The 26,399-nt window shown below is 47.1% G+C and overlaps 1 protein-coding gene across 1 annotated transcript in view; it reads left to right on the top strand.

Moving 5' to 3' along the window:
- LRFN2 (leucine rich repeat and fibronectin type III domain containing 2) overlaps positions 1 to 26,399 on the top strand; it is a 197,234-nt gene that overhangs the window by 143,722 nt on the left and 27,113 nt on the right. The window contains exon 2 of the mRNA XM_016955413.4: positions 12,068 to 13,485. Within this exon, the coding sequence (XP_016810902.3) occupies positions 12,086 to 13,485 (1,400 nt within the window). The 5' untranslated portion in view covers positions 12,068 to 12,085. The remainder of the gene's footprint in view (positions 1 to 12,067; positions 13,486 to 26,399) is intronic.

Raw genomic sequence — 26,399 nt, 5'->3', positions numbered from 1 at the left:
GAGTAAAGCAGGTCCCTGTGGGGGTGAGGTGGAGGGGGTGCAGGAAGGAGGGGGGGCTTGCAGCTCTTGACAGCAAACAAAGTCACCAGGGAGGAGACTGGGGGTAATAAAAAAAAAGTCATGAAGAAGACAGAGGCAGGAGGAAATGGAGAAGCAAAAAATTGCAAAGCAGGAAAAAAGAAGCCCTATTTGGACTTGAGGACTGAGAGGGAGACTGTGCGGGGTGGACAGAACTGCTAGGGTTTTCTGAGTCTTCACTGCTCCTTGCCCACATTTAATCAAACCAGGGCTGGAAATCAACTTGAATTGATGACCCCCACCCAGCTTAATTGCCCAGATGAGGAGCCTGAGGCACAAAGAGAAGTGGCTTGTTGAGGTTCAAGGCAGGGTCAGTGCAGGGACCCAGCTTTTAGAACTCCTATGCATGCTCTTCCTGCTGTATCCGGTTGTAAGTGAGAGTCAGGATACTCCCATTCCCATCCGAAGAAAGACAATATTAGGAATGCAGAGAGCAAATTCCAGGGTAATGGAGCCTGGTGTTTGCAATAAAAATTTAAATGTGCTGTCCTGGTGGCAACAGCGGCTTTTATCTGATCAGCCTGTCAGCTCTTTAGAAGGCTGGGTTCTATAAATGGCAAAACCAAATTGAATTCATATTTACTGCTCTTGAGACTGTGGGTTTGTTGTTTCCAATGGATTAATTTCTCTCGTCTGTCTCTGTCTCTTTCTTCTTTCTCCTTTTCCCCCTTATTTCCCTTCTTCGTTTTCCTATACTTCCAAGTGCCTTAATTATCCAATAACTCATTGAGAAAGCTGAAAAGAGAGAAGGACTACCTGTCTGTGCTATTTTTCATTTATTTGCTCCTCCAAATAAACTCTCCACCTTTAACTGCCCTGCTCTGTGCCTGGGTAGGCTGACCTGTGCGGGCAACTACATGCAAGTTTCCTTACCCCTTGGCCTCTAGTTAGGTTTGGCCACTGGGGGGCATCAGCAAGTGGTGAGAGGGTGGTGAAAGAGACAGGCTAATTCCCTTGGCCAGCTCCCTCCCAGCCCTAGGTTGTCAGTGGGTTGTATCTGTGTACTTAGGGCTACATCCTCCTGTTGGACAACTCTTCTCCCATGGCTATGCCCTGACTGGGTTCTAGAAACTGCCCTCTACCTTTGTCCGTTTAGGCTAGGGGTGGAAGGCTGAGTAGCTCCCCTCTGTTGCCACCCACTGGGTGCTACACCACCTCTTCTTTGTTCCCCCACCCTGCCCATGTCTCTCTAAATGGTCCCTTCATCAAACATCCTTCAGCTGCTGCTTGGATTCCCTCATCTGTTTCCTCTCAAGCCCCTGACTGATAATGTGTCTCCACCCCTTCTCCCCAGAACTGCAGGGACAGAGGACAGCAATAAAGAAAGGTGCAGGCAGGGAGACTCTGCTCCATTTGCCTTTTGCAAAGTGGGAGGAAGGATCCGGGGCCTGGATTACACCTGGTCTTGGGGGAAGCATTTGTAGTATGTGCATGGGGATAAGATGGCATATAGGCCTAGCCACTCTTTGCCCTCAAAGGCCGTGGAAGTCCTGATCCGTATCTCATCCTGACCCTTTTGTGGCTGCTTGGTAAATACTTCAGAGCTGGCTAATGCATGTGAGTTAGGGCAGCCTATTGTGGGAATCCCCCAGATGGGCCTTTTCCCTATTGCGGCTGTTTTCTATGAATTATGTTTACTGAAATAATTTGTGGGGGCTCAAAAACAGTAAAGGTAGTCACAGCTGAAAAGTCCTCTTGTTTCTGTGTATCTTGGTTTCCTATAAGTCCAGGTTGGCCAACAGGTGAGGATTCTGTCCCAAAGCCAAGGATAGACCAAACCTTGCCGGTACCACGTGGGATCCCTTTGTCTATAACCTGTTCTCCACTGCAGCAGCCCCGCCTGGCCACCCACAAACAGGCAAATGAAACACAAACGCCCTTCAGGAAGGAAATTTGATTTTCTAAATTATTTTTGTTTTAATAATAAGAGGGGTTATTAGAATCCTAAGATTAAATATGCTATGGGTGATGTTACACCACACACATAATAACAGGGCAGGGTGATAACTGCAGGCCTGTGTAATGAGACTCTCCTCAGAGCAGCCTGAGGACATGATGCTCAAGAGACGCAGCGTGGCCAGCCCCTGCTGAGGCCCAGCTCCGCACAACCAGGAGGGGTGTTCAGGGAGACCAGGCCCTCAGCAGGGCCCCATGCAGTGAGGAGAGGTGGCTGTGAGGAAACATGAGGACATTGCTCATGTCAGCCTCAGACCCAGGAGGCAGAAATTTGGGCTTATCCTTGGTATACAGAAAGAAGATACAGCTCTGTCTGATGGAGCCTCAGTCTGAGAGGAAACAGAGTCCCATCCTCAGGGAGCCCTAGTCTGAGAGGAGACCCAGTCCTGTCCTCAGAGAGCCCCAGTCTGAGGGGAGACGCGGCCCCGTCCTCAGAGAGCCCCAGCTCCACCCTCAGAGGGTCCCAGTCTGAGGGGAGACTCAGCCCTGTCCTCAGGGAGCCCCAGTTGGCTGAAGGAAATACAACCCCTACCTGCAGTAACTTTCAGGTCTTGTGTCAGCCCATAATTATGGAGTCTAGCCACAGTGACCTTTAATGCTACCTAGCCTCCTAGCCTTTGCCTACCCTCTATCCTGTGTAGGTTGAAAAAGAAAAGCCTATTTTAATTTTTGCCTGGGCCAACCATAATGAGGAGAGTAAATCATAGAGTGAACATTCTCCAGCCAAATGGAAATGAGTTTAGGATTATCTGCCACTTTGCGTTATTCACCCCACTGCTCCCTTCATTAGCCCCTTCCTAGAGAGGACCCTGCACTGAAGTTGCTCCTGGATGGGTACTAGGGAAAGGGTGAGGCCTTTGGAGGGTAGAGGGTGCTGGTGTGTTAGTGAACTGGGGTGCTCTGTGATTCACAGCAGGAGGGAGTAAGGGGTTGAGATAGCAAGGCCTAGGGCCTGGCACTTGGATCTGCTGGGGAAGTCCTTGGGTGAGTGAGAAAGGCCCGGCAAGGCCCTGGTGACTGGAAATGCATCCCTGGGCATTCTCCACCTTCACCCTCTGGGTGAGAAGATTCCATCCAGGAACTCTGGTCTCCCTCCAGGTTCCTAGGGTTGGAGCCTTGCTTGAGAATTAAAGATGCTTGAAACATGGGCAGTGTTGGGGGTCAGGGGCAGTTTGGACAAAGAATCTTCAAAGTCATGACTGATTCAAAGCAAAAATCTCATTGTGTGACACGAGGGCCCCCACGTACTCCCACCTGTAGGCTGGAGTGGAGGCTGATAGGCAGGGAGAGGAGGAGCAGCCCAAGGTCTAAACTGACGCTGAGAGCTGCCAGCCTGTGGGTTGTCTGTGTCCCCAAAGCAGGGACAGATCACAGGCAACCATGAAGATTAATGCATTCCAAGCTGACAACACAGCAGGAAAATAGCATTTGTTTCCATCAAAGCTGAACAAACAAGCTGTGCTCCCTCTCTCTTCCTCAGGCGGACTCACTCACATCCAGGCCCCCACTGGTGAAACCCAGCCCTCCTTTACCCACACAGCCCTCCATCAAGAGACACACCCATTCACTCACCTCCATTCATGTGAGCCCCCCTCACTCACACGCCCTCAGGAGCACTGTCACACACGCCCACTGTTGCACAGATCTTCCTCACACACACACCTCTCCATTCACATTCTAGCCTCCGCGTTCACACCCCTCACCCCATCCATGCATGGGCCTCCCTCCATTCATGCGCAGACACTCATTCACACATTGGCTCACACGTGTCTCAAGATAACAGACGGCGAGTGCCGCACAGCCCAGGTCGTGAATACCCTGGGTAGAAGATGTTTTCCATTAAACTATTACTACCAGTCATTGGCACGTGAACTGAGGTCTCCTTCCTCTGAGAGTTGCTGGTGGTGTTAGTTATTGACAAGAACATGCATGATTTTTAGATCATTTTTTATTTCCCTGCATCTCACGTTTCTACAGCGGCCCAGTCTCAGTTAGTTGGTCCCTTATATAATGACAGTTATAATTAAGAAGTTTGCTTTGAGCTGGATTCCCCAGAAATGGAACAGTGATTTGAAATAAGGATTTGAGTGTAAGTAGTTTATTTGGGTAATGATTGCAGGAAATGAGGGAAGAGAAGTGGGGAAATGAGATGGGCAAAGGAAGGAGGCCCATATACATTGCATTAAGGAGCAGGTGACTGGGCAGGGCAACTGAGGCTCAGCCCTCCTAGGGGCCTCTAGAAGACTATGTAAAATGTGCCTTGGAGTTATCCCACCCAGGAGGTGAGGATGTTGAGGTATTTATCCTCTATCTCCCTCACTAGCATTGGTTGGGGACTGTTCTCTGGAAGCAATAATTCCTTAGCACACCCAGCCTGCCCCAGAGGTGCAAGCATGCACTTGCATTGAGTCAGAGGCCACAGGGTGTCAGAGGGGCCAAGGGCTACTGTGTCTGTTCATGCTGGAGCATCCATTAATTAATTCATTCATTTATTCATTCATTCACTCATTCTCTCCTCAAACATATCCCAGGTGCCTACTCAGTGCCAGGTCCTGGATTTGCTACCATCGACTCAGAGCTGAGCAATATACAATCCCTGCCAAGAAGGGGTTCCCAGGTGCACAAGGGTAGAAGGCAGGCAAACACATAATTATGTTGCAACACAATAAAAGCTATCACGGACGTGCTAACACGGAGGCATAATGCTGTCATTGCGAACAGAGAGGAAGTGGTTCTGAGCTTAATAACTTACTTATGATAACAATTGCTTATCTTGCACAATAGAAGTTTAAAAAGAGCCTAATGGGCTCATTCTGCCCTTTTGATGTTTTAGACATTATTTTGCCTTTTTTTTTTTTTCTTGTTGTCTGTGTTACCAAAGACTGCTGTTTTTATCGGGTTTATGAAGAAGTTTGGAGATTCAGGATGTGGCTCATGTCCCCAAGGTTTTGTTTGGGGAAAGAACAGGGAATGTTCTTGCCCATCTTGTGTGGGTGTCTTTCTGCAGCCACTAAGCTAGAACCTTCTGAGAGCAGGAGGCTCACTCAGGGATTCTCTGTCTCTCCTTCTCTCTTTTCCCCCTACCTTCAAATTAGAAACTGTGACTCCAAAGTCGAACTAAGAGGTCCCTGAAGTCAAAGGCTATGCCTCCCCTGTCAGACAGGGATCTCTCTGGAGCAGGGGCCCTCTCCTACCCCAACACACACTCATTGAGCCTGCTTCTGCTGCCTCTTATCAAGATTCTAGAAGAATCTCTATACAGGGTGGCTTTGGAAAGGAGGTTTTGGAAATCAACTCACTGATGCTACCTCTTAGATGAAACCTCAGAATGTCACTTCCTGAGAGTGTGTGGGCACCCTGCAGGGAGGTGGATGTGCTGGAGACAGCAGGGCTGGGATAGGGGCTTCACACTGGAGCTGGCACATGGTGCTGGCAGCATTCACCCCCAGCAACTCCCAAATCAGAAAAGCAGCATGTTTCTGGGCTTGTATGCCCCCATCCAAGTGGAACTCAAGTTTCCTTTCCCCACCCTTTCTCCAGAGCTGGTCCCTCCAGGGCTCACCTTGAGTGGTGTGATTTACGGGGAGCAGTGGGGCTCTGGGAGGGGAAGTCTGGAAAGAAGGTGCAGGCAGCTGCCTCTCCCTGGCAGATCCCAACCCCTCCCACTCTTATTAATTCACACTTTCCAGGCCTGGAGCACCCTGCAGGGGCCATTTCTTTTTACCTGAAGCGGAGACAGGCATCTTACTTGATTTACAGGCTCTAGGGGCGGGCAGCTCCTCGGCTGGTTGCTAAGGTATCTTTTAAATGGAAATCAGGGTAGAGAGATATCACATATATCGTGCCAGCCATCTGCTAACTGTTGCCTCTTCTGTCTGGAACAGCTCGAGGTGGTTCTGATTGGGAGGCAGAGCCCAGGGAGGGGAGTGAGGGGAGGAAGCCCCTGGCTGGGGGGAAGCCTGTGGTCAAGCCAAGGAACAAGAACTTTCCTTTTCTGCCGCGATGTGCTGTCCTCATCTTTGTTTTTCCCTTTTGTTTTAAATGTAAAATCACATCTGGAGGCTTTTATTACAAACCAAGGGCCTAGTTCCACAACTTTATATTTATTATTGCCAGTATGTATTTCTGAACACGTGTATGTGTGTGAGAGAGACTCACTATTATCAGGGCCTGACAGGTGGGTCTTTCTGGGCCAGTTAGGCCTCTCTACTTCCGAGAATGCCAGCGTCCCTTCCAGGCCCAACCCCAAGCAGGAAACACAAGTGCCTGCATGTAGCCAAACAGCTGGTTCACCGCCAGTTACTAAGCAAACCCATAGTGAAGACAGCCAGTCTCTCTGTATGCCAGGCACATGGAAGCCTCCAGAGGGGCCTCCTTTACTCTGAGCATGGCCTGGAGCCAGAGGATCTCCATTTAAATTGTGGTTCTGTCCAGGGTAGCTAGGGGAGTTTAGACAGGCTCAAACCTCTTTTAATCTCACTTCCTAGTAGCTAAAATGGGGATGACAATATTCAGGGCCGCAAGGTAGGGTGGGGCAAGTTGCTCACTGCACGAGGTTGCTCAGATAAGGGAACCCTACCAGTGGCCAGCAGGAACACCTCTTTCTGCCTGCACAAGGGTACTTTGTGCAGTTATGGTGGCACTCACCTTGTGGGGTTGTGAAGACTGCATGAAGAAACCCAGTCAAGGAAGGGAGGAGATACTCTTTCTATCCTGGGTAAATGCCCAAGACTGGACTGCTTCTCTGGAATGGTGTAGGTTCAGTTTGGGGAGTGTTTTACTTCTCCCTGCTCCCCTGTATCTACCTCTCTTTGCCCCCCTGCCTTCCCCCAGTGCAGACTCATAGACATTCTGGGCAGACAAGCTCTCGCTCCTTTGCAGATGGATTCCTCCTATGAAGGCTGATTCTGACATTTGATACCAGCATCCATTTCAGCCTCGCTTCTGCTCCCCACACACCTCTCTCAGCTTTGCCCACAAATAATCGCACTGCCCCTCCTGCCCACTTTCATTTATCTCTTTGCTCCTTGTCCGAGCCCTTTTCCCTAATTGCCATGTGGCTATGAGCTTCTGAATATTCTGTTGTGAGCCCAGATGGAGGATATCCTGGTTCCTCTCCACCACCTACACCACCCTAAGATACTTAGAGGCAACTAGGCCTGGCATTCCTCTTTCCAGCATTTGTCCAAATTCTTGCCCAAAAGAGAGCCCTTGCACCCTAGATATACACTAATTACACATATTCATCCAGTCCCCTTGTCTCCCTCCCAACTTGGGATTTAAGCTGCCTTTTGTTTTGCTTTTAGAACAATATATTAAGTGACAGTTCTCAGAATACAATTTTAATTAAGATTCAATAGTCACTTCTCCGTCAGTAATCTTCCATGCTGATTACTTAAAATATATTTACCCAGCTCTATTATGTCACAGATTTGAATTCATTAGACGTTTGTTAATCCTCCACAAACTTTTTTTTAAAAATATGTTTTGTTTAGCATAATTTACAAGGACACAACTGTTTGAAACAATGGGCTCTGTGCCTCTGAGCTCCAGGATATGCATCTGGAAGTGTCTGCACCTTCTTTGCTTGCTGTTGCCATTGCTGTCTCTACCAGAGGGCAGGCGACACAGCCAAGGGTAGAAAGGCACAAAGGATGGCGGAGGCAGTCCATCTATATTGCACAGATGCGGTCCATGTGGGTCAGCCTCCTAAAATGCAGAGCCGGTGGGGGGAGGGTGGAGAGAGGATCTGGAGGGACAGTGGCAGATAGCGAGCACAGGCCATGAATAGCCTTGGCCCTGGGCCCAGGGGCACCTGACAAATATCATTTCCTGTGTGCCAGGACTTGAAAATGTTGGGAAGTGCTGTCTAGCTTTAGAACACTGCTGCATTTACTGATAAGAGCTCATAAGGGAGATGGCCTTTCTCATGGGGCCATAGAACACTACCCCATACACATACACACACACACACTCAACCACCTCTTGAATAATTAGCAAGGGACATCCTTGGATATGGCTGTGGCTGTTCGTGTGCTCTCGTGGGTATAGAGAGTACCACTCAACTGTATTTGAGCCAATGCCGTAGCCAGAAAAACGTCAGCCTTCTTCATTCTGTGACCACAATGAGTCATAGGGAGGTGTAGCTAGAAAACTCAAGACTCAATGCAAGTGGAGAAGATCCTCATTTTGTTCTATGAGGCCCCAGCAAGTAGAGACCAAGAAGGCCAGAACACACTTGAGCACAGAGCAAGTTGGAAAGTTGGCAGGTGGAAAGCTTCCATGTATCAACACCTGAGACCTGGTGGGCCCTGGGTAAGGTGAAGCCGGTCTACCTTAGGTAGGAGCTTGGTGAGAACAGGGACTGGCAGGGTGGGCAGGTGCTCATGGGGAAGCCAGGGCAGAGCTGTGTGAAACTGGGCACTTTGGCCAAGGCTTTTAATGAAGGTGCCCATGATGAAGATGAAAAAAAAAAAAACACATATCCTATAGAACAGAGGTCAGCAAACTCTTTCTGTAAAGGACAAGATAGTAAATATTTTAGGCTTTGGTGCCATGTGTTATATGCAACAATGGCTCACCTCTGCCACGGTGGCACAAAGGAAGCCACAGGCAATATGTAAACAAATAAGCATGGCTGTGTTCTAATACAATTTTATTTACAAAAACAGGTGACAGGATATATTTGGTCTGTGAGCTACAGTTCACAGCACTACCCAGTATGGTAGCCAATAGCCACATATGGCTAATGAGCATTTGAAATGTGCTCTGAGGGTAAAATACACACCATATTTTGAAGACTTTGTAAAATAAAAAAGTTAGCCATCTCATTAATAATTATATTGAGGATATATTGAAATAATATTTTGGATATAGCTAGTTATATAAAATATGTTATCAAAGTTAATTTCACCTGTTTCTTTTTACTTTTTTAAAAAATATGGCCACTAGGAAATTTGAAGTCACATTTTTTTTTTTTTTTTTTTTTTTTTTGAGACGGAGTCTCACTCTGTCGCCCAGGCTGGAGTGCAGTGGCGCGATCTCGGCTCACTGCAAGCTCCGCCTCCTGGGTTCACGCCATTCTCCTGCCTCAGCCTCCCGAGTAGCTGGGACTACAGGCGCCCGCTACCACGCCCGGCTAATTTTTTGTATTTTTAGTAGAGACGGGGTTTCACCGTGTTAGCCAGGATGGTCTCGATCTCCTGACCTCGTGATCCGCCCGCCTCGGCCTCCCAAAGTGCTGGGATTACAGGCGTGAGCCACCGCGCCCGGCCTGAAGTCACATTTTTGGCTCACATCATATTTCTACTTCACAGTGATGCTCTCTCCAGAAAAAATACAGAGAAAGCCTCTGGCCCTTGAAGGGTCTCAGGTAGGAGATTTACCCTTAAAGAGGTGCAATAATGGAATTCAAATATGCATAATAAAGTGTATGAAAGGAATAGATTTTTCAATATATTACGTATCTTTTTTTAAAAAAAATAAGCTATTACAGGAGGCCAAGGCGGGCGGATTATAAGGTCAGGAGATCGAGACCATCTTGGCTAACACAGTGAAACTCCGTCTCTACTAAAAACACAAAAAATTAGCCGGCTGTGGTGGGGGGCACCTGTAGTCCCAGCTACTAGGGAGGCTGAGGCAGGAGAATGGCGTGAACCTGGGAGGCAGAGGTTGCAGTGAGCTGAGATCGCGTCACTGCACTCCAGCCTGGGTGACAGAGCCAGATTCCGTCTCAAAAAAAATAAAAAACAAAAAATAAAATAAGCTAGTTTTTTCTGCATCTGTGCTCCTCAAACTGGGAGTTATAGAGCTCTACTTCCACAAGATATTGGCCAGGCAAGGTGGCTCATGCCTGTAAATCCAACATTTGGGGAGGCTGAAGCAGGAGGATCACTTGAAGCCAGGAGTTCGAGACCAGCCTGGGCAACATAGCAAAATCTGACTCTACAAAAATAAAAATAAAAATAATTAGCCAGGCATGATGGCACGTGCCTGTAGTTACTCAGGAGGCCAAGGTGGGAGAATCACTCGAGCCCAGGAGTTTCAGGCTGTCATGAGTTATGATTGTGCCACTGCTCTCCAGCCTGGGTGACAGAGCAAGAATCTGTCTGTCTCTCTCTCTCTCTCTCTCTCTCTCTCTATATATATATATATATATATATATATATGTAAAACTGTTGCTCAAGAAAGGGATGTCTTTATAGTAAAAAGAAATAGGAGTAATGCAAAATTAAACATTAATTTAGTGTTTCTCTGCAGCAGAATTTCTCAATTCTTCTAAACTTGCTCATGCGTATAGAGCTATTGTGAGAGAAAGCAAGAGTAGGCAATGCTTCCCCAACTTACTGGCCTTAGAAGCCATTTTTGCAGAACTCTAATTAGTATGTTTAGCAGGCAATTTGAGGGGCTGGGCACAGTGGCTCACACTTGTAATCCCAGCACTTTGGGAGGCCGGGGCAGGTGGATCACCTGAGGTCAGGAGTTTGAGAACAGCCCGGCCAACATGGTGAAACCCCGTCTCTACTAAAGATACAAAAAGTTAGCTGGGTGTGGTGGTGTGTGCCTGTAGTCCCAGCTATTTGGGAGGCTGAGGCAGGAGAATTGCTGGAACCACGGAGGCAGAGGTTGCAGTGAGCCAAGATTGGGCCACTGCACTCCCCTGGGAGACAGAGTGAGACTCTGTCTCAAAAAAAAAAAAAAAAAGAAAAAAAAGGCAATTTGAGAAATGCTGGTCTGCATAATGCTACACAATCAGTGTGCTGCATGATTTTCCAAAAGTCCAACTCAACTGGCTATCATTTTGCTCTATCAGTAAAGCCCCAAGAAGCACTGTATCAATAAGGCCACATTTAGTACAACATGGGATAGTGAGGAAACTGTTGACATTTGGAGGCGCAAAGACTTGAGTCAGATTTCTCTTCCTTTCTTTCTTAGATAGCCATTCTTGTAAAAGCACCTACTATGTGCCAGGCAGCGCTTTAGGCTTTGGGCATGCAGTGGTGAATGAAAAGAGGTCCCTTCTACTTGGGGCTTTACTGCTAGAGCAAAAGAACAAATTATAAAGAAGACAAGTAGTTAAAACATAGATAGGGATTAGTTGCAAGGAGAAAATACAGAGCAGAGAAGAGGGCTATGCAGCGGGGCGGGGCAGGGATGATCATGGAAGGGCATCTGGGAAGGCCTCTGGGAGAAGGTAACTTGTGAGTAAAGATCCAAAGGAGGCTCTGAGGCCATGATCAATCCTCGTCTGTGTATAGATAATCCCTTCCTTCTGAAGGGGATTCCTAAAGCCCAAAAGAGCTGATGTATGTGAGGGTCTAGATAGAGGCTAATTGCTTATGAAGGGTTCAGAATTCACTCCTTTGCCTCCCATCACACCTCCTTCTTCACTTCCCACATTCTCAAAGATTCATGAACTATGTGGATTCTCCTTGGTGAAACAGTTCCCCACTGACCTTGGAGTCTCGCAGCACCAACTCGCTTCTTATCTACAACCTCATTCTTAAGGAATGCTGGTTCAATTTAATTTCATGCTAAGCCTAAACCAATTAAGAATGTAAAATTATGTCTCAAAAAACAGCCATAACATCCTTTCAAACTCAATTATTGGATAAGCCAATGATATGGTATCTCATTCATCCATCCATCCATCCATCCATCCATCCAACAGATAGTTATTGAGAAGCTACTGTGTTCCAGGCATTGAGCTAGGTAATTGGGATACAGCAATTAGTAAAACAGGCAAAAGTACCTGCCCTCTTTGGAGCTGATCATACAGGACTGAAACAGGAAACAATAAATAAACATCATAAATAAGTAAACTAAATAGTGTGTTAGAAGGTGATAAAGCTAAGGAAAAGAGAAACAGTAAAACTGCATTAGAGGGATTCATGGAAGAGATTAGGTCTTGCTTGAGCACATGCCATTCTATTCCACTCCCTAAGGCAGTGAGGGTTAATGTGAGGGAGGAAGCTCTGGGTGAGTTCATTAGGAATTTGCCTCCTGACCCTGACCTTGTGTTTCTCCCTTCCAGGCGCTGAGTGACCAGACCATGGAGACCCTGCTTGGTGGCCTGCTAGCATTTGGCATGGCGTTTGCCGTGGTCGACGCCTGCCCCAAGTACTGTGTCTGCCAGAACCTGTCTGAGTCACTGGGGACCCTGTGCCCCTCCAAGGGGCTGCTCTTTGTACCCCCTGATATTGACCGGCGGACAGTGGAGCTGCGCCTGGGCGGCAACTTCATCATCCACATCAGCCGCCAGGACTTTGCCAACATGACGGGGCTGGTGGACCTGACCCTGTCCAGGAACACCATCAGCCACATCCAGCCCTTTTCCTTTCTGGACCTCGAGAGCCTCCGCTCCCTGCATCTTGACAGCAATCGGCTGCCAAGCCTTGGGGAGGACACCCTCCGGGGCCTGGTCAACCTGCAGCACCTTATCGTGAACAACAACCAGCTGGGCGGCATCGCAGATGAGGCTTTTGAGGACTTCCTGCTGACATTGGAGGATCTGGACCTCTCCTACAACAACCTCCATGGCCTGCCGTGGGACTCCGTGCGACGCATGGTCAACCTCCACCAGCTGAGCCTGGACCACAACCTGCTGGATCACATCGCCGAGGGCACCTTTGCAGACCTGCAGAAACTGGCCCGCCTGGATCTCACCTCCAATCGGCTGCAGAAGCTGCCCCCTGATCCCATCTTTGCCCGCTCCCAGGCTTCGGCTTTGACAGCCACACCCTTTGCCCCACCCTTGTCCTTTAGTTTTGGGGGTAACCCACTTCACTGCAATTGTGAGCTTCTCTGGCTGCGGAGGCTTGAGCGGGACGATGACCTGGAAACCTGCGGCTCCCCGGGGGGCCTCAAGGGTCGCTACTTCTGGCATGTGCGTGAGGAGGAGTTTGTGTGCGAGCCGCCTCTCATCACCCAGCACACACATAAGTTGCTGGTTCTGGAGGGCCAGGCGGCCACACTCAAGTGCAAAGCCATTGGGGACCCCAGCCCCCTTATCCACTGGGTAGCCCCCGATGACCGCCTGGTAGGGAACTCCTCAAGGACCGCTGTCTATGACAATGGCACCCTGGACATCTTCATCACCACATCTCAGGACAGTGGTGCCTTCACCTGCATTGCTGCCAATGCTGCCGGAGAGGCCACGGCCACGGTGGAGGTCTCCATCGTCCAGCTGCCACACCTCAGCAACAGCACCAGCCGCACTGCACCCCCCAAGTCCCGCCTCTCAGACATCACTGGCTCCAGCAAGACCAGCCGGGGAGGTGGAGGCAGTGGGGGCGGAGAGCCTCCCAAAAGCCCCCCGGAACGGGCTGTGCTTGTGTCTGAAGTGACTACCACCTCGGCCCTGGTCAAGTGGTCTGTCAGCAAGTCAGCACCCCGGGTGAAGATGTACCAGCTGCAGTACAACTGCTCTGACGATGAGGTACTGATTTACAGGTGAGCGAGCGGCTGTGGCAAAGGCAGGGAGGGTGTCTGGCTGGGGAAGGAGGAGGGGATGGGGAGGTCTTGGGGCTGCTCCCACCTATACCCCTCTTCCCCAAAGGTGTCTGTGGGGATTCTTGGGCAAACTGTGCCATTCGTGCAGGTAAGAGGAGATAAAAAGAACATCAGCTACAAGGCTAAGAAGAAAAGAATCCACACGGGCAGCCTGAGAGATATGTGTAGAGAAAGACCACACCTCCCGGCTGGGTGGCTGTGGTCAGTGGTCTTACCGCTATGAGCTTATGAATGTTCTGTTCTAAGCCCAGTTGGAGGATATACAAGGACAATGAATAGACCTCTTGGCTGAAGGTTCTGACTCCCCCAAAGAGGCATGCATTTGACCTTCACCTGGACTCATATGCAGTCATGGTTAAGGCTCTGAGGTCAGAAAGAGTGAGATTCAAATCATGGCTTTTCCACTTGCTAGTCATTTCATTCTCCTGGCCTCCCTTAGTTTTCTCATCTGTAAGATAAGGATAATTAATACCTGACTTAGTTTGAACACTCACTAAATGCACTTATTCCGTTTTGGTAACTGAATCAAACTGGCTTTAAAAAAAAAAAAAAGAGAGAGAGAGAGAGAAAGGGAGGGAAAGTGTGTTGACTCATGTCATTAACAAGTCAGGAACCTGCTTCAGGTTCAGCTGGATCAAAGGTCCCCTACAAACCTGTATTCTCAGTTTCTTACCTTCCCTAAGTTCTATTTTTCTCTGGGTTGGCTTCACCGTCAGGCAGTCTCTTTCCCCTGGGAGACCTCTGCTGGGTCCTCTAAGCAGCCCTAGAGCCTACTTAGAGCCCTAGAGGGAGGAGAGCTTCCCTTTCCCAATTGAGCGCTGATTGAGTCAGACCACATCATGTGAGCCCCCTGGGTCTTACAGATAGCATCAGCCCTCTCACCTGTGCTGAACCCCCTGGGCCTTAGTCTCTTCATCTAGAAGTGAAGACAGTGGTACTGACCTTGAAAAGTTCTCTGAAAATCAAGGGGTCATTTCCTAGGTCTGGTAGAAAGGGAGGTTAAATGTGGAAAGCTGCAATAGAATCACATAAGTCATTCAGAGGGAAGAAGGTCACAGAGTGACAGAAGGCCAGGGGCCAAAATGCTGACCACAGATGAGTTCCCTTATGTGAAACATGAAGGACATGGCCTAAAACCTTACCGCTCAAGGAATGTATGGTGTCCTTTGAAATTCTGTGTGTTTTATTTTATGCATGTAAAATGATTGTTTGGAGATGGGATCCCATGAGTTTCATCACACAGCCAAAGGGCCCATGGTGCAAGAGAGATCAAAAATACTTGATCCATCCTGGAGGTCTCCTCCAGCTCTGACTGTCTGAGTTGATGAGTCTCTGGATTGGAAGCTCTGGGAGAGAAGAGTACATGGGGAAGAATAGAGTCAATGTGACTGAGGGTGGGTATGTTGTGGAAACCGTAGCGGAGCTGGGGAACTCCCCTTCCTTGGCAGCTGCTGGCCTTGTCTGGATAGCAGTGTCACATCTCAGGATGGAGAGAAAGCAGCATTGGAAGTTACCCACATGCATATGTGCACATATATAGGAATATATAGATAGGGGCATATAGTCAAACTTAAATATGCATATATGTATTTTTCTCACTATAAAAGTCATAGTCTTTATTGAAAATTTGGAAAGTAGAGAAAATTATGAAGAAGGAAATAAAAATTAACTGTAATCCCACCATCCAAAGTTAATAAGAGAAATTTGGAAGGTGTCTGAGTTCATTCAAATGGTATTTATAATCAATCTAGTGTATATTCTGTATCTTAATTCTTCCCACTCAACATTACAGCTTGCTTAGTTCCCATGGTATTAAAATCTTTTTTATTTGGCTGTATTATAATTTATTTAACTAATCTCCTATTATTGGACATTCAGGTGGTTTCTCATTTTTCATTATTAAAAGTAATACAGTGAGGGATATTTTTGCCCATAAATATATTTGTGCAACTTCAGTGATTTCCTTAGCATATTTTTCTAGGAGTTGAATTACTGGTTTATGGGTAAATTATAATCTTTATACGTTACATATAAATATTTACCCTTTCACCAGTGGAAGTACTCATTTTGATCACACTTTTGCCAATATTGAATATATAATTACTTTCATCTTTGCCAATTTGAGAGGTGAAAAATGGCACTTGCTTTAATTTGCATTTCTTTGCTAACTTATGAGGTTGACCTTTTGAAAATAAATATATTTCTTTACTTGTGAATTTATTATATGGTCATGACTTTGATAAAAAGTGTAAAGGCAAAAAGCTACCAGCTCTGCAGTTTGCACAGGGAAATGCAGTTCGCGAGGGGAAGAGAAGATGTTGGCTGCCAGAAGGCAACACACTAGCATTGCCAAAATGGCGCAGCTCGCCAGGGGTCTCAAAGATACTGGGAGGAGGAGGAGAGGGCTTGGGGTAGGCTCCTGTAATCACTCAGGTGGGAATTCAAATTACTTTTATTTGGTGATTGAGAACCTGGAGACACTAACTTTCTAAGAATAATGTAAATTAAATGGAAACATCAGAAAACTTGGAATAAAAAAATGCAGCTAACAATGGTGACTTCTCAGGGCTGGTTATGCAGATAAGAGGAGATACAGTGTGGAAATCCTCCAAATAGTGGGAGCACATAGTAGTAAACACTCAAGGAATACAGATTATTATTATCAATACTAGTAGTAGTACTAGTAGCAGAGTAGTAGCAGTGAGAATAATAGTAGTATAAAATAAGACTAGCATCACATCCACCATCCTGGGGAATAAAATGGAAGAGGAAGGTTAGATATACAATTCAGTCTTCTCTTTAAGAAGACAAATTTCCAAAATTTTTGAGAAAAAAACTAAGCGTTGAGTCTGTAGCCAGATAATGGTAATAGCAATCACTGACCAACATTACTGCCAGGCTACTATGTGTTTGATGCTTAGCTTTTACAGGCAGTATCTCACTTAATCCTTCCGGATATATGAAGAAGCATAAAAGACCAAGAGAATTAAAAAATAAAATTCTTCCAAGATCACACAGCAGAAAGAGGCAGGGCTGTGATTTGAACTCCGGCCTCTGGCTTCAGCACCCAGACTCAACCCCTGTGGTCATGCTGCCCACTGTCCTAAAAGGGATTATGGCTTGAGAGAAATAGGAGACTCTAATAAAGAATCTGGATTTTTAGAAAATGAATTGTCCTCATTAGAAAGCATGGACACCAGTGGGCACAGGGCTCTCTGCCCTGCTCATTTTAACAGGAAGGTATATAAAAGAAGGGAGGAGAGGTCTGTATCTGAAGATGAGTATTAAAGAGGAGCACATGCTGTACAGAGAAAGCTAAATGCAGCCATAGAGGGCTTTTTAGTCCATGTTTATGTCCAAGAAGAAAAAATGTTGGTTGGGAAAGAGGTTACAATGAGAATAGATAAGAGGCAAAGACTTGCAACTTGCAACTTGCAACTTGCCTCCATCTTCCCCAGCAAGGAGAAAAGCAGCAGCAGCAACAGCAGCAATAATAGTACACACCTGCATTGATGGATTATTTGTGTTGGTCACTATTCTAAGGGTTCTATGTGCACTAACTCATTTAGTTCTCACAAACCCTTTGGAGGTAAAAATTATTATTTCACTTTAGATAGAAGAAACTTGCTCAAGGTGTTAAACAGGGGGTAAGTAGCAGAGATGGAATCTGAATGCAGGCAGCCTGTATGTTTGCCCAGAGCCTCAACCTAACAAGACCAATACTATGGAGAGGAATGCCGAAGCCCAACAGGCCTGCATCACAGTGCTGTCTATGAGTTCTGGGTCACCAGGCTCTGATGGGCCCCATGTAGGTGAGTAAGGACTAAAGGAGCAAGTAGATGAGGTTCTCAAGCCTATGGTGGTGATTCTGAGATAGCATGGACAGAGAGATGCCTAAGACAGGAAAGGGGTGAATATTCTGCTTTTCAGGGAATAAACTCTGTAATGCTTAGCATGCTAGGCTGGACATGGAGTCCCTATACAATTCTGGAAAGACTTTCTCAGTAGGTAGCTGTGAGCCCTTGGAAAAGAATGCTAACCTAACATGGGTTCACTAAGGGCAAATCCTGCCAAGTCATTGAACCATGTCTTCAGGAGATGCTGTGGACCAGTAGTTCTCAACCTTTTTATCTGCCTCCTTGTCATTCATGAGGGCAGGTGCTTCTCAGGGACATGCCCACTTGCATAGTGACTCTCAGCTGGACCAGCATCTCTGGAGTGACAGGTCCAGTTGGAAAAACTCCTAGGAGTTTCTGCTGGCTGTGAGTCACTACCATAAACAGAGCACGTCACAGTCGTACAGGACATTTGGCGAACTCTCATGCTGTCTTGGGACAAAAGGGAGAAATGTAAACTGATGGAGTGAACTTGTAACTGGTCAAATAACCAGACTGATTAATAAATTGATGTGAATATGCCAGAAAGCCTTTGGCTTCTGCCTCAACATCTGTTCCATTTCTGTACTGCCAGTGTATTTTCTAATTAAGATTGATAACTACACAGAAAATAGGCTTGGCCAATTGTCATGTCGACAAAACTATCAATCAATCAATCATCTATCTTCACTTTGGTTCAAGGAATCAATTGCAATTGCACAAGTTCAAGGTAAGGAAAATCTGGCTCATCTGAAATTCTGTGTGCCTAGGTTCAGAGTTGTAGTTGATCTTGAGGATGTTATGGCCACAATGTGATGGAGCTGGTGAGAGACCCCTGTCATTTTTAGTTGCGCTAATGGAAGTATAGTGGTCAGATCATGAGAGGTTATGGTTCTGCTGAATCATTCTAGCTGGTCAGAGCAGAGCTTTAATATGTTTAATCCGGGATGGCACAGTCTTGGGAGTCATGTTTACAAGCTGCAGTGTATCCAGAGGAGGGCTGATGAGAATGAGGTTCTGGAAGCTCATGTGAAATGGGAGAAGTTTACCTTGGAGATGAGAGGACTTAGAAAAGAAGTCATGGCTCCTTTAACTTATTCGAAGTATTTGTGGGTGGAAAAGAGGAAAAGACATACACACACACATATAGACACATGCGTGCATGGAAGTAGGCATTGGCCCATTACAAAAACAAAATTCCAACAGCAACAGCCTTACACATGTCTCTCATTGCTCTCCATCTGGCTCCGAAATGATTTGGCTTTGTATCTATCTTCCTCTCGCTAGCATGTGATATTCATGCGTGCTCATCTCCATGTCCTCAGCCCTTGGTAAGTCCTGGTCCAAAATAGCTATAGAGTCAACATTTGGTGAACTGGACAGACTGGAAATAAAGATCAAAGCTGCCCAACAGCAGATTAAAGTAAAAGCGCCACAAAGTAGTGAGCTGCCCATACCAAAAGGGTTCAGTAGAACCTGGCTGACTCCATTCCAGGGATACGAAGCAGGCAGCCTGACTTTCAGGCAGGAGTGAAAACATTTAACTTAAATTATCCCAGCTCTCATCGTGTGTGGATCTACTTGAGACTTTCAAAATCCCATGATCAACATAATATGGCTTCCACTGTTGCTAAATTCACCTACTTTTACTAGTTGGGGGCACTGTGTCAGCTTGCCTCCTGGAGTTAAGGTGCATTTAAGCTCCAGGGCCTGGGGTCAGAGACAAAAATCTTGGCAGAGGCCCAGAGAACCCAACCAGACCTGGACATAGGCCATTGACAGGTCACCAGTGACCCACCTCGAGGTTTCACAGAAACCCCAAAGAGCTAAGAGCAATGTCTGAAAACATCAGGGTCTAGTCTACATACCAGGAAGGAGGAGCAGAGGCACGGATCACCCCAAATCGTGGATAACTCAGACCAGATTTGAATTAGGCTATATAAAACAGTGCTTTGTGCTTTTTTCAGCTAATAAGCTCCGTTATTATTTAACAGTCCCGGCTGTACTCCCAAGCTGCTTGCCCTTCCTGAGTACACACAGCTGAGCCCTGCAGGCAGGCGCTGTGACACACTGGAGACAGACAGTCCACCAGCAGGGCCTGGCCTGTTTCCTGTGTGACTAGGGAGGGCTGACTATCATGTCCCTCAATGCCAGGGCCCAGCCTGTCAGGAAGGGGCTGGCACTAATGGTGACAGCAACAAAGGGGAGAGAAGTCAATGAGGGGTAGGGGAAGTTTGGGAGAGGGAAGTCAGAAAGGCAGCCTCCTCTGCCACCCTGGAGGGAGCAACAGCTCACCCCGGCTTGGCTTCATCCCTGGGGTGACATGGAAAGTTAAATGCCCTGCATGTCATTATCAGCCCAAGTGACATTCACAAACACTTGTCTCTAAGAGTTGTCAAGAACATCTGTCACCAGGCGTGATGTTGGAATGATCCCCAGGAGAGCCAGGGGAAGAGCAGGCATGCTCCTAAGGCAGTCAGCCGGGATGCAGCCATGCCTTGTGTTGCTTGTTATGCTGCCCCCATCCTTGTGTAGAAAAGTGAGGGGCTATAAGGAGAGAGACCCTGAAGATGGAGAGATGACAGCCACCCCAGCCCCCGTCGCACCCTATCTGCAGGCTCCCTTTCCCATGCCATGTTCTTCCGTGATTGTTAGACACATGTCCTGTCCTGGGAGACTGGACCACCCTACTGAGTTTTGCAGGGCTGGGGCACAGGGCTGCATCTTTTACTGCTGCTCTGTCTCCTATCTGGGGAAAGGACAAGAGGGCAGATTCAGCAAGTTTTCACCCCATCAGGACCTTACCACTCCACACCTCAGTGGGGCTGTGCCCTACCCTATGAAAAGACAGCCATCTCTATTGTGGGGTGGAGAAAAATTTACTAATGAAATCGACATCTCAGGATCTGGGGCCATGGGGAGAAGCTAGTGGGAACTGGTGTTCTTAAAGGGAGAAGCTGTTAGGGACAGGTGTTCTCTAAAGGGAGTGGACAGGGAGGAAAGGCAACTCCTTGGTCAGAGCCCAGATCAAAATGAACCTGCCTTGGATTTTATATTTTCTAATCTTTTTTTTCACGCTGTTGAAACATGACATCTACAAGAGGGGATGCAGAAGACAATAACGTTAAACCCATTTTATAGATAGTAAAACTAGTCTCAAACAGATTGCGTAGATTTTACAAAGTTATCCAAAGCAAAGACTAAGAAATGTAGTCTTCTACATCCAGCCCTTTCCACTGTGCTATGTACCTGCTGTGGGGCACATCTCGCTAAGGCCCCAAAGACTTTTTATTAAGGCTGGAGACTTGGGGTGGGGACACCAGCTGTAATTTCTCTTTCTGGGGAAGTATGGAGTAGCCTTCTGGAAGTCCACGGGGATTTTCTCTGTCAGCTTTAGTCGAGACTCAGTCTCATACTTCTAAGTTCCAGCAATGTTGGGGAAACAGGGGTGCCAGTGAGAAGCTTGGTTCCACTCCATCACCTGGGATTATCCAGGTAATCAATGGGCAAGATGAGGATTTCTGGTTTACATGTCACCAGGTAAGCCACTATGAAGTGACAAAGTTGCTACAGGCATCACAGAAAAAGATGACTCTGGAGTCAAAAGTCCAGGGTGGTGATTAGGATGAACAGAAAACTCAACTACTGTGACTTAAACTCATAAGGGTTTATAATATCTCATGTAAAAGAAGACCAGCGGAAGGGAATTGAGGACTGGTTTTCTGGGTAGCATGGTCATCAGGAGCCCAGTTCCTTCTGTCTTTTTGTCCTACCATCCTCAGCACACAGTTTCTGTCCTTAAGGTCACTTAAAAGCACAAAATTGTTGCTGGAGCACCAGTGATCCCATCTCCCTTTTATGCAATAGGAAAGATGGAAACAAGAAGGGCAAGAAAGCAAAGTGGGGAGTTTCTCAGAATCCCCATCTAATAACTTCTCCTTGCATTTCACTGGGCACACATTTCTGCAAAGGAAGCTAGGAAATGTAGGGTTATTTTTTCCAAGTTAGGCACAATGCACCCTCATTGATGCAGAGAAGATAGGAAGGCAGGTAGCACATCCACACAACTCCATCATTTACTAGTCCTGGGACAATGGGAAAATCACTTTACTGCTCTCCATCTTTATTTTCTCACATGTAAAATGAGAACAGAGATTCCTTTCTGCATATTTCATAGGATTGTGGTGAGGACTGAAAGAGCTCATGTATTTGAAAGAGCGTTCTTCATAGTTAACAGTGGCATACTGGTTAGCTGAGAGTACTTATGATTACTAGGAGCCTGCCCACTTTTTCTTCTTGGTCCTCTCTTCTAGTCCCTGTTCCCCAGCCTGCCTCTTGTGTCTCCATTTTTCAAAACCAACAGAGCTGTAAACTTGGAAAGTGATCTGATGAGGTTTTAAGGGATCAAGGTATAAGGTATAACCCCTTTCAGAAATATTTTCACTTCAATTGGGAGCTCTGAAAGACCCAAAGGAGTGAATCCCTGATGGTGGAGTTTGAAAACCCACAGGAGGTTTGTGCATAGGGGAGATGTTTTTCAGGGCACCTTCTAAGAGCATCTGAAATCATATTACTATCCCCACATCCTGCCTCTCTCGCTGTCCTCAAGAAGGTGACACCACTGGGATTCAAAAAGCTTCAGAGCATCTGTTCAGAGGTGACTAATTTCTCCACATGTTATTCCCTTCTCAATCTCCAAAAGCTGTGGCTGGAGAGAGCTCCAAAGATAAAAAGTAATTAGCAAGAGTAAAGAGATTACAGTATCCAGTCTCCCTCTTTTCTGAAATGAAGCTTTTTCCACCTCCAGTAAGAGATAACAAGAGAACCAGTCCAATTAATTGTACATACGTTTGGTTAGTTTGGAGATGGGAGTGAGGATATCGTTTATTCTATACCAGGAAAACACCAAAAAGGGCTTACAGAGGGACGGGGTTAGGCCTGGAGGAGTGCCTGGGACTTGGGGACAATGCTGTAGTGGTGGCCATCAAAACAACACCAAACACTTATCTCACAACTGAACTTTCCCAGGCATGTGCGTATTGACAGAACCCAGCTCCATTCAACCTCATTAACAGCCCAGGTCAGACCAGGAGTGGGGAAGGTGTGGAACTCAGGCATTCTGACCCCGAGTCCAGGGCTTCCTACCACCCATATTTCCCAACCCTGACTGTGTTTTGGAACCCCTTGAGTAGTGACATCCCCCCACCAAAAAAGGGATTCTGAGTCAGCTTGGGTTGGTGCCTGGATATTCTCGTTTTTAAGGCTCTCCCAGTGATTTTGACATGCATTCAGCATCATGCCCAGTGAAATCAGGGGTTTGGACAGCACTGGTAGACAGAATTTCTGTAAATCCACAGCTAGGGGATTGGTCTCCAAACTGCTAGTGAGGGAAGAAGCCAGAAGGCCTGGGTTCAATCCCAGCTCTACCATGCACTACTCATCTCTTTGAGTTTTGCTTCATCTAACATTGGAAGAAAAAATCTTTTCTCTATGGGGTTATCTCCAAAGAGATAACATATGTGGAAACATTTTGGAAACAAAACACCATGTGCATTTCAGCTCACTGGAGCCATTTTTTTTACCCCTCAGCTGAGTCTGAGTGATTACTATAAGAAAGATGGAATCAGGGGCTCCAGACATGGGCTCTTGAGATCTCCCTTCTCTTTACTTGTCTGAACCTCAGGCTCCTCACCTGCTAAATGGGGATAATGATAACTCACCAGGTTTTGTAACATTGGAAAGAGATGACAAAGCATGAAAGAAGAACATCTTCATAAAGTGTGAAGTGCTTCTAGTAGCAGAAATCTGACTTTTCCAAATTTCGGGGTTATTTCTGTCATTCTGAAAACCAAAAATAAAATTCTAAGGCCCACCAACCAATTGAATGAACCCCTCCATTCAGTCAAGAGCATTACAAAGTTAACCTGAAAAAATTTGGCCATGATAGGAATGAGGAGCCACATGTGCCTCATTATACCCTCCTCTCTTTTGGAATTACTGACAGAACAGACCCTTTAAGTCTGATAAGAAACATTTACAATCTATTTTCTCTGAATCCTGCTACCTGGAGGCTTCATCTGCATGATAAAACCTTGGTCTCCACAACTCTTTGTTGTTACCCAGACACTTCTTTCTATTGATAATAACTCAGCCAATTGCCAATCAGAACATCTTTAAATCTACCTATTACCTCAAAGCGACCCACCTCTTGCCTTTCCAGTTCGAACTGATGTACATCTTACATGTGTTGATTGATGTATTAGGTCTCCCTCAAATGTATAAAAGCAAGCTGCACCCAGACTACCTTGGGCACGTGTCTCCAGGACCTCCTGAGGCTGCGTCATGGGCATGTCCTTAACCTTGGCAAAATAAACTTGCTAAATGGATTGAGACCTGTCAGATACTTTTGTGAGTTCACAATTCTGTCAAAGCATTCCAGAAGGAGGTAGTTCAGAGCTGTTATGGGAACTCCATGGAGTCAGGGACTGAAGCAGGTCAATTGCATTATTCTTAATGTGTGGCTCACTGCTCTTGCTCTTGCTCACATTCTCTACCTGGGGACTTTCTCTGGTGTGGCCTATCCACAGAGGAGTTGCCAACCCTGGGATCAGCCCTCAGCCTTTAACAGAGTTTGGAGGATTAATACTCCAGCTTCCTCAGCCTCGGAGAAAGGCAGATACATGGTCTATGCTCGCTCCCAGGGGCTCCCATTAGGGGTGGGCCTCATTGCCCACAGTGGTAACTTGCTTAGCAAAATGCCCTGTGTTGACTTCCTTCCACACTTCCTTACCACAGCTTCCTGAGCCCACCTCCCAAATAAACTACTCGTACTCAAATCCTTGTCTCAAGGTCTGCATCTGGGAAACCCAAACTAAGACTGGCACCAACCACTTTAAAGAATCCCACCCACTGACTTTTGCTGCTAGCTTATTGTATTTCCTTCAGTGCACATTGGAGGCTGAGGAAGGCAATTGTCTGTTCACGCATGTTGCTCCCCATTAGATAAAATAACGTTCTACCGGGAAGTTAGAAGTGGGGAATGGATGTTGGGGAGGCGTATGATGGCCACAGAGCTGCATGGGCGAAAGCATCGCTGCTGTGAGCATTTCTTGGCACCTGCCCACACAGTCCCAGCAACCAGTAGCCAGTTTGTGGCTGAGGCCAGCCTAGGGGGGAAGCTGATGGGGCTGCTTTCCTGCCTGTCTGTGAGTGTTCTTTTCTCATCTCTGGAGACACAGAGCAAAGCAAAGAGGGAAGCTTACTTCTTGCCAATTAGGCCTATGGTCTGGCATGAATGTGTGTGATGGGAGTGGGCACCCTGTAGGTGACAGAAGGGATCACAACAAGAAGTCAAATTAATGTCCACCATCTTCAGGGTCTCAGAGGTGGGGCAGGAAGAATGGCACAAAACCACAGGATGTGATGGGCCACCCCGGGGTGAATGCAGGGCCATGCAGCCAAGCACTGTGGATGAACGAGCTCGTTAACTCTTTACAAAAGAGAGCTATTTCCAGCAGGGGTGGGCTCCAAAGGTGGGCTCCGCTGTGCTCTGTGGCTGTGGGGCTGATGCTGTGGTTAAGAGTGCTGATCCAGATGTGCGAATGAACTCCGATTGCATTGTAAAGGAGGTGAGCGGCAGGAAATGAAGCGTGGAAGAGATCTGTTAAACACCAAACCTTTGCACTAGGTCATTAATCAGTGATGGTACTAAGTAAAGGAGCTTCTCAGTTTAGCAATTAGCCCCCCAAAAGGTTAAAACGTAAATGAATTGCTTGGTGAAATTAGTCCACTTGGGCTTTTCCATGAGCTAACTGCCTGGCTTGAGAGGAACATATTCTGGGGGGCTATGAGAGCAGGTAGAGTGGAGTGTAAGCTGTGTCCTGGAGTTAAGGTGGGATTTGGAAGGAAGAAGGCTGTGCGGGGTCGGGGTGAGGGGGTGGTAGCTGTTTTGGGTGAAACCAATGAAGACAGAGACAGAGGCAGGAATGATCAGGCCCAGTCAAAGGCCTGTGAGGGCCCCTGGTGTATTCATCAGCTGCTGCCACAACCATGTTGCATAACAAAGAACCTCAAACTCTAGGTGGCTTACATCCAAGAATATTGAATTTCCTTAGTCATAGCTCCGCAGGTTGGCTGGAGTTGAACTGGTCTGGCCTGGGCTGGGCTGGGCAGGACTGCACTTGGCTTCAGGCTCCAGTTCTGATTTCAATCTTCTCTGTGTATCTCATCCTGGAGCCCCAGGAGAGGGGTAGTGGTTCTCCAGGTATGTTCTTCTCATGGTGATAGCAGAAATGCAGGAAGGCAAGCCAACCTGCAGAAATGAACGTCAAGCTTCTGTTGGTATCACACCTGCAAAATCCCGCTGGCCACAGCAAGTTACATGGCCAAGCCCAAAGGCAAGGTGCAGGGAATGAACTGCGCTCAGCATCAAGCCATGAAAGGCTGTGGAGGTGCTGCTGTATCACAGGCTGGTAAAGAAACAGGACCAATAATTTGCGACACTTGACTTTCCTGGCAGAAAGCCCCCCTAGAGGGCAGTGGTTCTCAAACCTGAGCAAGCATGAGAATCACCTGGCAGGCTTGTGAACTCACAAGTGCAAGACCCTGCCCCTTGAGTTTGTAATTCAGTAGGTACCGAGTGGAGCCTGAGAATTTGCACTTCTAATACATTCTCTCCGGGATGCTGATGCTGCTGGTCTTGGGACTTTACTTTGAGAATCACTGGTCTAGAAAAAGGATAGGAATGCAGAGGTTGGAAGAGGGCAGAGTATGGATAGCCTTGAATGTCACACAAAGTAGCTATGTTTCTGAGCCCTTACTGCACTCCAGGTACTGTTCTAAAGCTGTTCTGCATGTTTTCTTATTTGGACTCATGCTAACCCTATGAGGTGTGATCCATGATTGCCACTTGACAGACGAGGACTCTGAGCCATAGGGAGGTGGCGTGACTTGCAAGGTCTCACAGCTTGGAGGCAGTGG

The sequence above is a fragment of the Pan troglodytes genome, chromosome 5 (assembly GCF_028858775.2).
Source record: "Pan troglodytes isolate AG18354 chromosome 5, NHGRI_mPanTro3-v2.0_pri, whole genome shotgun sequence".
In the NCBI taxonomy this organism is placed as follows: domain Eukaryota; kingdom Metazoa; phylum Chordata; class Mammalia; order Primates; family Hominidae; genus Pan; species Pan troglodytes.
Note: the sequence above shows the minus strand (reverse complement) of the source record. Positions and strands in the feature narration are given on the sequence as shown.